At 43.5% G+C, this 12,089-nt stretch overlaps 1 protein-coding gene across 1 annotated transcript in view; it reads right to left on the bottom strand.

The window, feature by feature from the left end:
* The window catches only part of LOC310784414 (netrin receptor UNC5D-like), a gene marked incomplete at both ends in the record, with an annotated part of 230,136 nt that overhangs the window by 72,648 nt on the left and 145,399 nt on the right, over window positions 1-12,089 (bottom strand). Inside the window, 2 exons of the mRNA XM_083645417.1 lie at window positions 9,192-9,295; window positions 12,027-12,089. The exon at window positions 12,027-12,089 is cut by the window's right edge and continues 81 nt beyond it. Of these exons, the coding sequence (XP_083501543.1) occupies window positions 9,192-9,295; window positions 12,027-12,089 (167 nt within the window). The remainder of the gene's footprint in view (window positions 1-9,191; window positions 9,296-12,026) is intronic.

Genomic DNA, 12,089 nt, shown 5'->3' with positions numbered 1-12,089 from the left:
AATAAACAGACATTACTATTCCACCCCGATCTGTCTTATCTTAACTAAATAAACAGACATTACTATTCCACCCGATCTGTCTTATCTTAACTAAATAAACAGAGATTACTATTCCACCCCGATCTGTCTTATCTTAACTAAATAAACAGAGATTACTATTCCACTCCGATCTGTCTTATCTTAACTAAATAAACAGACATTACTATTCCACCCCGATCTGTCTTATCTTCACTAAATAAACAGAAGGAGCTCCTGGCTTTGGGTTTGGGGGGGATGTAATTGCTTGGCTTAATAATGGATCTCATCATCTGCTCTCTTGGAGACTCTCTCTGACCTTTGAGAAGATAACAGAAGCACCAGGCAGAGGGACTCTCTCTGACCTTTGAGAAGACAACAGAAGCACCAGGCAGAGGGACTCTCTCTGACCTTTGAGAAGACAACAGAAGCACCAGGCAGAGGGACTCTCTCTGACCTTTGAGAAGACAACAGAAGCACCAGGCAGATGGAATCAGAGCTAAGTACGGAGGAGGCAGGGGGTTGAAGGGTGTTAAATGCTAACTTGGTTTTGAGTAGTATGGTAGCGACTTTGCGAGGCTCGACGGAGAACAGCTTGTAGCAACAGCGCAAAACATTGAGTTGATTCCCCTTTGTGCCGTAGTCTGGCCTGTCTACCTGAGCTACAGTAGATCAAGGGGATTCCTATAGGATTAAAGGCTTTCAGTCAAGGAAGTTGAAACAAGCTTCTAGTTTGGTTGTTCATTTCACACTTTCTTTCAGAGCAACCTCTCAAAAGAAACTTATTATGTGGGCTTCACATGGACTCCTTCCCCGCGATAAGGTGATGGTTACTGGAGAGGTATTCCTATAATATTCCTATAGTATTCATATTTCTATAGTATTCCAATAATATTCATGAACATAGTACTTCTACAAGCGTCCGTAGCACCAAATAATATGTTACCATAGTTTCTATATAAAAAATGTTACAGTGTAATTCAACAGCAGCGGCCATATTTCAGCAGCGGGGGTGCGCCGCTGCTGAATGCATCTAGAGGAAACACTAGCCGTGTTCAGAATGGTTCACTCATTCACTCACTCACTATTCCCATGTAGTGTGTAGTGTAGTGTTGATCATAATAGTGAACTATATGTGGAATGATCAAACATTTTCGGACACTACCTCACTCTTGGTAAACATGACCGCATTGCATTGTGGTAGATGGGAGAAAATGTAGGGTACATTCGCTGTTGACTCATAATTGCAGTGCATTGTGGGTATTTCATACCTAGACATCCTGCTAAACAATCAGCCTCACACCATCAACTTTGAGAAGATGCAAGAGCACAACATAGCTTCCGGGAAGAAATCTGTGCAAATATCCAGCCAGGAAAATGCTTGAAAATGCTTGAATGCTTGAAAATCTATGGCGAGGGAGTGTATTTTGCCGTGAACTCTGCGCTGTCTGTCCACGATCGGTACTCCCCTCCAAATGTGGATGGACACAAGTATGTTTTTGTGTTGCAAGTTTTAATGGGGGACCACACCACAAGGCAACCACTCGATGAAGACGGCTCGATGAAGGAGAGCGCTGACATGCCCCTCAGATACCACAGTGTGACAGACAGCATTACCAAGCCCTCGCTCTTTGTCCTCTTCAATGATACACAGGCTTTTCCACAATACCTCATGACATGCCAGGAAATTGATTAGCATTACAAAATCCTCAAAGTGGTTATTTTCCCCATCATGGCCCCCTTTGAGAATTTCACACCCCTACCCGTCTTGTAATAATAACCTTTTATGTTGAAGCAAAGTTTCAATGATACATAATAAAAAAAAAAAAAAAAAAATCAAAGTTCCTTTGTCAGGATCTCGGACGAGCCCCCATATATGTTACATTCCCAAGTTTGACCAGGGGAGAAAGGATGTAACATATAAAACACAACAAACCGGGGGACAAAGGAGACAGAGATCATTCACAATAATCAGGTTTTATTACTAAAATAAGGTTGAATAAAAAGGATCAAATCGGATCAACACAGGACTGCTTCCTGAAACAGAGGAAGAGTGATTAATAAACACAAAAGCTGAGGTTAACCAAATAAACTGACCACACTCTCGAAGAGAGTCACCAGGCGCCCCACTCTCAATCTGAGAGTCACACTCTCTAGAAGAGTTGAGAACGCTTTCTTTGACCGACACCGATCCACAAGTGCTAAGCACCACACACAGCACACAAAGCTGTCACGATGGCCCACTGGGGCTGACTGTCTGTCTGTCTCTCCATGGTTTTAAGCTGCAGCCTCTGAGTGAGTGCACCTGTGCACACCTGCACAGCTGCCACAGCAGGGGAAGGAAGAGCCTGGAGAGGAGCAACTTTCCTGAAACGATGACGCCATAGCCCCACCTCTCTCCACCAGCAACAATAACAATCATGGCAGTAGCTACTGAGCCTGTTGGGGATCTTGCAGCAAAATATAATGCTCCTCTATTACCACCGTCAGCAACAAGTGGACACGGAGAACAGCGTGTACAACATCCTCAAGGCTCCACACAGCTGACTCTTCCCATCCAGCCCTCCCCTCCCTTCATCGGATATTTCCCAGAAGGCTTAGCGGCGGCTAAATTTTTACAATAACACAAACAAAATCAGGCTTAACGTGTTAGATAGAAATTATATTTATTTTTAATACAACATGCAATTCTGGAATATTTTAATATTGGACAAAATGAAATGAGATGAAATGTAAACCCTGAGTGTAACCGACATACTCGGCTTGCCCTATATTAAAAGCCCTCGCAAATACAAGTGAATAGGGAAGTGAGAGGTTTGAGGAACACACGGTTGCACTGTGATGTCTGTGATGTCCGCTCGTGTCCACTCCAACAAGACTTTAGCTTACTTGACGCGACTTTTTCAATAAAAACACATTTATGCCATGAGTTTATATAATGTATATTTATGTTGCATCATTTAGCCTGTGCTGTGATGTGCAGGAGCGGGCAATACGCTGGGATGTGTTTGCAACACGTCTAAAGATCATGGAAGTGGATGATATCAGGAACGTCACCGATAGTTAACGTTCTATATTGTAGGCTACAGGGAGACCATCAGCCCTGCTGAACATCTCTGCATTTGCCTGTATAGGTTTAATCATTTTATTCATCGACATGGCAAACCTCCCCGCAAAGCCAAGGGTTTAAGCTGCTCGCTACAGTGAGATACACATTATAGACTGTGCGCCCCTAGAGGTTGTATGCCATTATTGACGAGATTGTCTTATTCTCTGTTTTTGGTGTACTTTGTGGCAGCGTTACAGCACCACTTACCGGCCTGGCATATATTCTACAGCGGTTTCAGTGGTATTCAGTGGTTTCATGTGGATACACACATTTCTTGAAACGATTCCATGTTTATGGAAAACTTTTCTGAAACGAAAAAAAAAAAGATAGCTTCCGTCTCCGTGTGGACATGGCCTGAGAGGTGTTTGTTAGCATCCATCCTGCAGCAGCACAGTGAAACCTCACACTAACACACTCACGGCTGCCATCTCCATATTTCATGGACGAGATGCGCGGAAATCGACCGGCTTCAGATATCTGCCCAGTGCTCTCGACATTATTCACTCACATTTCTTGGGGCTGGACTCATTTGTGTTGACAAAGGACTAGAGGGGAGGTTGTGATTCGATCAGTAATGCTCAAATTCGACTATCTTCTGTCCCCGCTGAAAATTCAGCGGCTCCAGAATGTAAAATCTCCACGTTGAATCATTTACAAAGCCAGAGGTTGACCTCAACCCCCAAATCTGGTCAGCACACATCAATTGTGCATTCGTTGTTCACACTGATTATTTACCACTGGACGAGATATGAAATGGGAGAGTGGGCACTTGGAGAGAGTGTGTGGACTTTGATCATTTATTAGTTATCAGAGTGCTTTCTATAGAAAAGAGACACCTGAAGTTGATCATTAAAGTAATATGGCTCATTTATAGAGGATACTTAAGCAATATAGCATGAGAGCTAGTGTGTTGTGGCAAATATATCCCGCTGATCAGTTGTTATCCCACTCGGCCTGCGGCCTCGTGGGATAACAACTGATCAGCGGGATATATGCCACAACACACGCTGCTCGAGTGCTATATTGCTTTTATAAAACGGTTTCCAAGTATGATAATATAAATATAATAATAATACTATAAGTCCGACTGGCATGGTATTCTGATAGAGTCAGTTGAAACACTACTGTAAGGCGGGACCTCTAGCAAGAAGATAGACGTGCGGGTGATTTGATTGGATCGTTCTGGAGACTGAAGTTGACATTGGCCAATCCTGGCGCTTGCTGAGAGCTTTCTGGAAAGCCCGACAGGCAGCTCGAGCGCAGCGCTGCATTCTCAGCGCTTGCTGAGAAGCTGAGTGCTTTCTGCAAAGCCCGACACCAACTAACGTTACGGGGTTAAATGCGGGGTTAAATGCGGGGTTAACAGCCTTTTTTTTGCAAAGAAGACATTAGCCCGCATCTATTCTTGTACAAAACATAATTTTCTGCGAAGTATTAGTAAAGTTATAAGCGAAGATCGATTCACAAGGATCTGACAGCTGTCTCCGCCATTTGTTTTTTTTTAGGTAACCAAAGGCTTTTAGTAAGAGAGTTGCCATGGCAACCAATAACCCATGGCCATGGGTTATTGGAGTGGGTTATTGGATTTATACAATGGCTGTGAACCAATCAGATTGCTTGATTTGAGAGAGCCATTTTATAAAGTTAGGTATATCACTAACCAAGTGACCTATTAACCACCTCCTTTATCCACCTTATTTTTGAATGCCCCACTGTAAAAAATAATTGTGCGTACAAGGTCCGGTTTAAAGGAGGACTTACCCCCTAGATATGTATTAGACAGAGATGGGAAAAGTACTGACATTCTGTACTTGAGTAGAAGTACAGTTACTTGTGTAAAAAACTACTCTGGTAAAAGTAGAAGTACTGATTCAATTATTTTACTCAAGTAAAAGTAAAAAAGTACAGGCTCTGAAATGTACCCAACAAGTAAAAGTAAAAGTATTTTTACCGTAACTTTCTGAATGACTGAACCTCACATCATAGAATATAATTTGAGGATAAAAGATCCCCTACAAATGTTTTACACATCTTAAAACTCTACTTTAAATAGTGTGCTATGGTTTTTCCACACAAAAAACCCCCCATTAAAATCATATCTAGTCCTCCCTCATTAATATTTCCATGATATATGAATGTGCAAATAGTTAGACAAGTTTAACTGCTGGATACAAGGTGTCCCTTACAAAGTGCAGAATCACAATACTCGAGACTGATATGATACTGATACCTAATGGATAAGGAACTGAATGTCCACAGGTTGATCACATTCACAAATTCAAGGTTTATTATTAAGACAGAACTGTCTCTGGTGTTAGAACACCGCCATATTCCATATTAGCTGAATGTTGACAGTGCACAAACTGAATGTATGTGTTAGAACAACACCATAAGGGGCCATGCACGCAGGGAGCGGTTATTTAAAAAAGAACGATTGGAAAAGCCAGATTATTGGCAACTCTGGCAGCAGCGATATGAAAATCCTCCTCTCCTGGGAGAAGACTCGAGGTGGGAGGAGTGAAGAGGAGCAGGGCACTTTTCCTGTTAAACTTTCCTCAGCTTTCAGCGCCCAGAGCGCTGCGCTAAAAAAAACACCACCAGGTTTTAAACGCGATGAAATGCTTCTTGAAAGAGATGCGCGCTAAGCGCGTACTTATAGAGAATGAATTGCAAAAAGAGGAGCGCTAATAAGTGCTGGCTGTCTGCACGGCTCCTAATGTCTGCGTGTGTCTCCCCTCAGAGAACATCCGTGTTTCTCTTCTTTGTCCACGCCCCGGAGGAGTGCCAAGTCATACTATTGGCGGAGCTGGAATGAGCTTTTATCAGCAGCGCTGGGAAACTCGTCTATTACTGCTCCGTTCTCCCGTTTCTACTCGTTTTTAAATTACATTCTCGTGCATTTAAACAAAAGTAACGAACCTGTTTTGAAAATGTACACAAGTAAAAGTACAGATACTTGTGTTAAAATGTAACGAGTAAAAGTAAAAAGTCGTCAGAAAATTAAATACTCAAGTAAAGTACAGATACTCGAAAAATCTACTTAAGTACAGTAACGAAGTATTTGTACTTCGTTACTTCCCATCTCTGGTATTAGAACAGTGATTTGAAAATACCTATGGAAAAAACAAGAAATGACATATACTCTTGTCTATACTAGACTCTTTGGCTGTGTTCAAGTCAAGATTTTTTTTCGGAAATCGACCCCATTACAGTTTGCCTACTGCCTCAAAAATAATTAATTTGAGAGGGGCAATATCTTTATAAATATCAACAACTAGCCAACGCTGGTGGCCTGTATGGAAACAGAAAATCTGAAAATGGTTGAAAGTTATATCAATTTGGTAATTCAGTGGCGAACTAGAAATTTAATTATTTTTCTGCATGTATCTCTATGGCAGCGTGTCAAACTACGTTACGAGAGCAAAGTGACATGGGCTCGTTACAGCAGCACACCGCACAATAGGAGAAACCCCCCGCTCTGGGGTAACACAATGCGAGATTTCTCCACGTCATTCCCTCGTACAACTAGCGATAAACCGCGCAATGAAATCCGTTTTTAATTTGCGTTTTGGGGCTTTTCGTGATTCTTGTTAAAAGTTACTGCAGCGCAGGGCAGTGTCAGACCTCCATGTGAAGAGCTCCGCCCGCGCGTCCCCGCTGCCTGAGCACACAGCAGCTCGTGCTCGCGCTCTAAAAGGCAGGGTGCCTACGAGCTGCTGCCTGGCCGGCGGAAAGGGCTCCAGACTCAGTGTGATAATCCTCTAACAGCATTTGAGCTTATTCAGGTAAGATATTTATAATGTAATGACACATTCAGCGATAAACTGTCTACAATGAAGACATATGTCAAATATGACAACGTGGTGTTCAGTATTTTAAGAGCACAGGAGCTACTTGCTTGATCAAACGGTCAAACCCATTCCGCGCAGCAAAACACACACGAGTCAACGTGGAGGAGCACACACACACACAGACACACCGAGAGAGCCCAGCTGCTGCTGCGCGCGCCCCCGGAGGTTGGTGCTAGTGCATGAGGTTACAGTACGACTCTCTCCCGCCCGCTCCCGCCTGCCTGGGCTGGAGACAAGCTGCTTCCAACTCGGACTGATAATATATACATCATCATTCGAGCTTATCCAGGTAAGATATTAATAAAGTAGTGACCAATTCAGCGGGAAACTAACTATAATTAAGACATGTGCCAACTTTGACGACGTTTGGTTCAGTATTTTAAGAGCAAACTTCAATAGGAATAGGCTTGGAGTTCTGAGGAGCCGAAAGGGTACAGGGGGGGTAGGGGAGTAATTATCTTGAAATCCCATAGTCTTTGGGAACACTGTGACGTCAGTGTGTTCCTAATATCCCATTCATTTGAGAAAAGAAAAAAAAAGCAGTGTTGGACCCTTAGAGGGCGCTTATGCCAGATATGCTGCTGAAAAATGATACAAATGGTAAAATGGCAACAGTTTGGTGTCAAATGTGGAAATTCTGACCAGAATTCTTCACACATCACCCCCAAAGTCATATATATTGGTTAAAAGCTGAAAAAAAGTGTTTTGGAGGTAAGTTCTCCTTTAACGTGACTTATTGTTGCAGCTTGCCATTTCCTAAATGGTATTCTACTTGATTTGAAAAGATGGCCACCTACACTCAGTCTCTTGTACCCTGGCTGAATTGAACATAACTTGGTCAATAAGTATGTAACATACAAAATAAAACAACCCGTAATATCTTAATTTTATGTAGAATGCAGAGGACATGTAACTGTTTAGTTAAACTTGCATTCCAGGAATATTGTGCTCTTAAGATGACGTTAGTGGCTCGAGTCTGTTTCGTCCTAAAACCCACATAGGTTGCGCCAGGCGTAACCTATGTGCGATTCGAAATAACGCATCCGAGATAGAAAACGTTATGAATAGAGCCACGTTATAAACAACAAACTAACGCTGGTGATCCGTATGGAAACAGTGTTACTCGAAATGGTTAAAAGTTATATCAATTTGGTCATTCAGTGGCGTTTTACTGCCATGTAACATAACTAACTAGCGGCTAATATTAGCCACACCAGGCGATTACCCATGAATGCACTGCACTCTTAAAGGGATATTTATCGACGAGATTCTTGCCCAGCTGGACCTGATTAGTGATTTGCTCCGTTCGCCCAGACGGGTGTCAAGCTGTCAGCAACAAGGCTGGGAGGATCACACCGGAAGAAGCGCCCATCATGCAGATCAGGCAAAAATGGCCGCCAAAACTAAGGTGGATACTGTCTTTCAAATTTGGGCTATGAATCATTTGACGCGAGAAGGTGACACTTCTTCCCAAGTGGTGGCCATCTCATTTTGGAACCAACACCTTCATTCCTAAAAGTGTATATGTGCTCGCCGGTGGTGTCTAAAGGTGCTGACACGGCAAAAACACTAGCGGCAACTAGATGCCGAGCGATGTGTCACCTCACGGCGCAAACATGGCGGCCGATGGGCAGCTACCACGTACGTTCTGCTCCTGATTCATGAAACATTCAATAGAAAGTAGTTTGCCTACATTTCACTCACTTAAACGGTTTCGTAATATAGCCACTTCTACTTCGTCTGATAAAAAGCCGCAAATGACAGTGGCGTATGTCAGCCAGTCTTTTGCTGAAAGGAAGAGGCGGAGGTGGAAAAATAAGGAGAAACCGCACCCAATGGGTGATATCATGCAGCGAGAGGCTCGAGGAACTCTCCCAAAGTCACGTCGTTGTGAATGATCAGGTGAGATAAAGTTGGGAAATGAGCAGAGCGTTTTGTGTGCCCTCTCTCCTGCTTCGCTACCGCTGACCAGCCAATCAGAGTGATTTCTCTACCGCTGACCAGCCAATCAGAGTGATTTCGATTTCTCTACCGCTGACCAGCCAATCAGAGTGATTTCTCTACCGCTGACCAGCCAATCAGAGTGATTTCTCTACCGCTGACCAGCCAATATGAGTGATTTCTTTCACCAACGCTTTGAGACGCTTTGTAGCATGTTTTCCGCTTGAGCTTCTCCTCTTTGTGGGACAGGGATGAGTGAGGAGCGCCGGTCTTACCTCTGGCACAGGCACTCCCTCTGGGGGGCGGCAGTGCAGAACGATCATCCCCCTTATTGGCACCTCCTTCCCCTGGGGGTCCTGCTCAAACTTTTTCCTCAGGTCTGCGTGGGGAGATAAGAGGCAAGCGTCAAGTGCTACGGTCAGTCACTGGTGCTGAGGAGAGAGTGACAGTGGAGTGATCGTAAGAGCATAAGAACTGTTCTGAGTTGGTGAGCGTTATGGGTTTTGTAGTAGGTGTCATGGAAATGTGTGTCTGACAGTGTTGGGCAAGTTACTCTGGAAAAGTAATTAGTTACTAATTACTGATTACTCCTTAAAAAGTAATACAAGATACTTTACTGATGACTTTTTCAAAAAGTAACTAGGTACGTTACTAGTTACGTTACTAGTTACTTTTTTTTTCTTTTTTTTTACCCCAAATACCTTACACTTAAGTTGTTACATGTCTAGCATGTCACTGTATTAATTATTTTCGCTTTGGTATTATATAGGCTATGTTAAAAGAAACGCCAAAGGCATTTTACTTTGACATTCGGTTAGAAAGAACAGGAAGTGGTGTGTTAAGACTGGCTAGCTTCACACAAAATGAGAGTCAGACAGTCAGACATAACGTGAGTGAAAGATGCTGTTACTGCCGGAGTGGTAATAAAACAACCACAGCCTCAATGCAAACGTTTCAAGCTTCGTTGCTGAAAGAAAAGTGACGATCTGTCAACATTCCCTGGGCCGTCTGACTACGGTGAGAAAGGCTTTGACGAGAAGGTTAGGAAGTAACAACACTTACCCAAAGTGTATCTGTTAATCCAGTGAACTGTTACACCACCCAAATCTACCTCACCCAGCGTCGCCTTCAATTTAGCCTCCATCCCTATTCCGCATATTCTCTCTGAGGTAGCCAGCAAACGTCTGTCTCTGTGTGGCTGCGGCAACTTGATATTGTTCTTCGTGGCTATTTTCTCTATATGATGCATCGATATGAGGGTGAGTCAACAGTGCAAATAGGTGGCATCTGCCAAGCTGCTCGCACATAGTTTACAAAGGACAATAATGTTCCAGCTTTTGAACGCATTCTCTTGCTCGTCTCCTTCTTCTGACTCGGTTTGTTTTGAAAGCCGGCGTGCATGCTCTGACGCTGTATTGCGCACACACACACTATGACGTATATGAGTGCGCGACAGGTCTACCATGTGTGCGCGACAGGTCTACCTGAGTCCGTGAGGATAAAATGTTTTATTTTCTTCTTTTACATAGAAAACACCTCATTCTGGCAGGCAATGATGTAACGCAGTAACGCATGCATTACTTGGATTAGTAACTGTAATCTAATTACTGTTTTGGAAATTGTAACGCCTTATATTACCGTACTTAGTTACTAAAAAAGTAACGAATTACAGTAACGCGTTACTGCCCAACACTGGTGTCTGATGATAAGCTTCTTTTTAAACCCAGAGGTTGAAACATACGCTGATAGCAATCATGATGATAGCAATCACATAATGAAAGCTTGTTTCACCACATACTGTAGATTAGAAAATAATAAGCTTATTTGATTCCGATTGGCTGTAATCAACACGAGAATGAAATTGGACGAGTGGCTAACATGGGGGAAATCACTTGTTGAATCACTGTAGCATGTGATTAGCCAGCTCTATAGGGAACTGCTATGCCTGCATTAAATCCTTCAGTTCAACTGGCAGCTAGGCTATATAGGTGCACAGTACAAAAGTGCACACAGCGCCAAATGCAAATACCAGCACACAAATATTCCACATTACATCATCAGAATTTTCCTTCCCTTCCTTCCACATTGATGAATGACTGCTGATTATATTGAAAGACTGCCTACTGGTAATTTGCACTTTTGACATAACAGTCCCTTTGGCGGCCATATTAGGGGCACGGTGGCTCAGTGGTAGAGCTGTCGCCTCACAGTCAGAAGGTCCTGAGTTCGATTCTCGCCTGGGACACTGTGGGCGCTGTGGTTGTGTTCCCCCCCATATCTTCAGTGCCTACTGCCCAGGTGGGGTATCTCGTCGTAAGGGCCTTTCTGTCTGTGTGGAGTTTGCATGTTCTCCCCGTGCTCCCCCAGGGGGTTCCTCCGTTTATAACCCCCCCACTAAAAACATGCAGAAGATCAGATCGTCAGCGTCATCCGACCAGTGACGACAACATCCGAAGTTGGTCTCCGGGCGCTGTACGAGAAAGCGACCACTGCTCCTGGCCTGCCCCCCGGAGGAGAGGACATGCCTGGATGGGTTAAATGCAGAGGACACTTTTCACCGGCCACCGTCAGCATGAGTGTGTTGTGGCCGCATGCATGTGTTGTGGTGTTCGTGTGACAATAAAAGACGGGGCTTGTCCCGTTACGAGTTTTTTATTAGAGGCTCACAGCTCACGGGCATCAGTGATTTGAACAGCTGCATGCATTTCTAAAATTGGGACTTTGGCCGTTTCAAAGCAATTGAATAGGCCTAGTTATTTTTGTGCTGATTGGATAAATCAGATCAATTTTGTTGTTTAGATAATGTCAGCTTGTTAGCTAGCAAATCATAGCATCTGTTCAGCTAACCGTCACGTCTTCTTGCATGGCTGTTACATATTTCTACATTACTTGCACACTGCTACTTCCCCAATGAACCTCCAAGATGGCACCAGACGAGGCTGCTCCTCTGTGATGCAACAGCAAACTAGACTAATTATATAATTAGTGTAGAAAAAAGGAAAAAGAATGCTGCTTGGCTTCAGCAATCTGTTGTAAAAACTGGAGAGGTATATATAATATAATTAGTTTGTCCATAACAGCAGTGATCACCCTAATGTTTCCATACTCACAGGCGATGCGGACAGTCGCCTTGCGGCTCTTGGAGGTGCCCAGGTGGCTCCAGGCCACGCAGA

Source organism: Poromitra crassiceps (assembly GCF_964638095.1).
Source record: "Poromitra crassiceps genome assembly, chromosome: 10".
Classification (NCBI taxonomy): domain Eukaryota; kingdom Metazoa; phylum Chordata; class Actinopteri; order Beryciformes; family Melamphaidae; genus Poromitra; species Poromitra crassiceps.
This window is presented reverse-complemented; position numbering and strand designations above follow the sequence as displayed.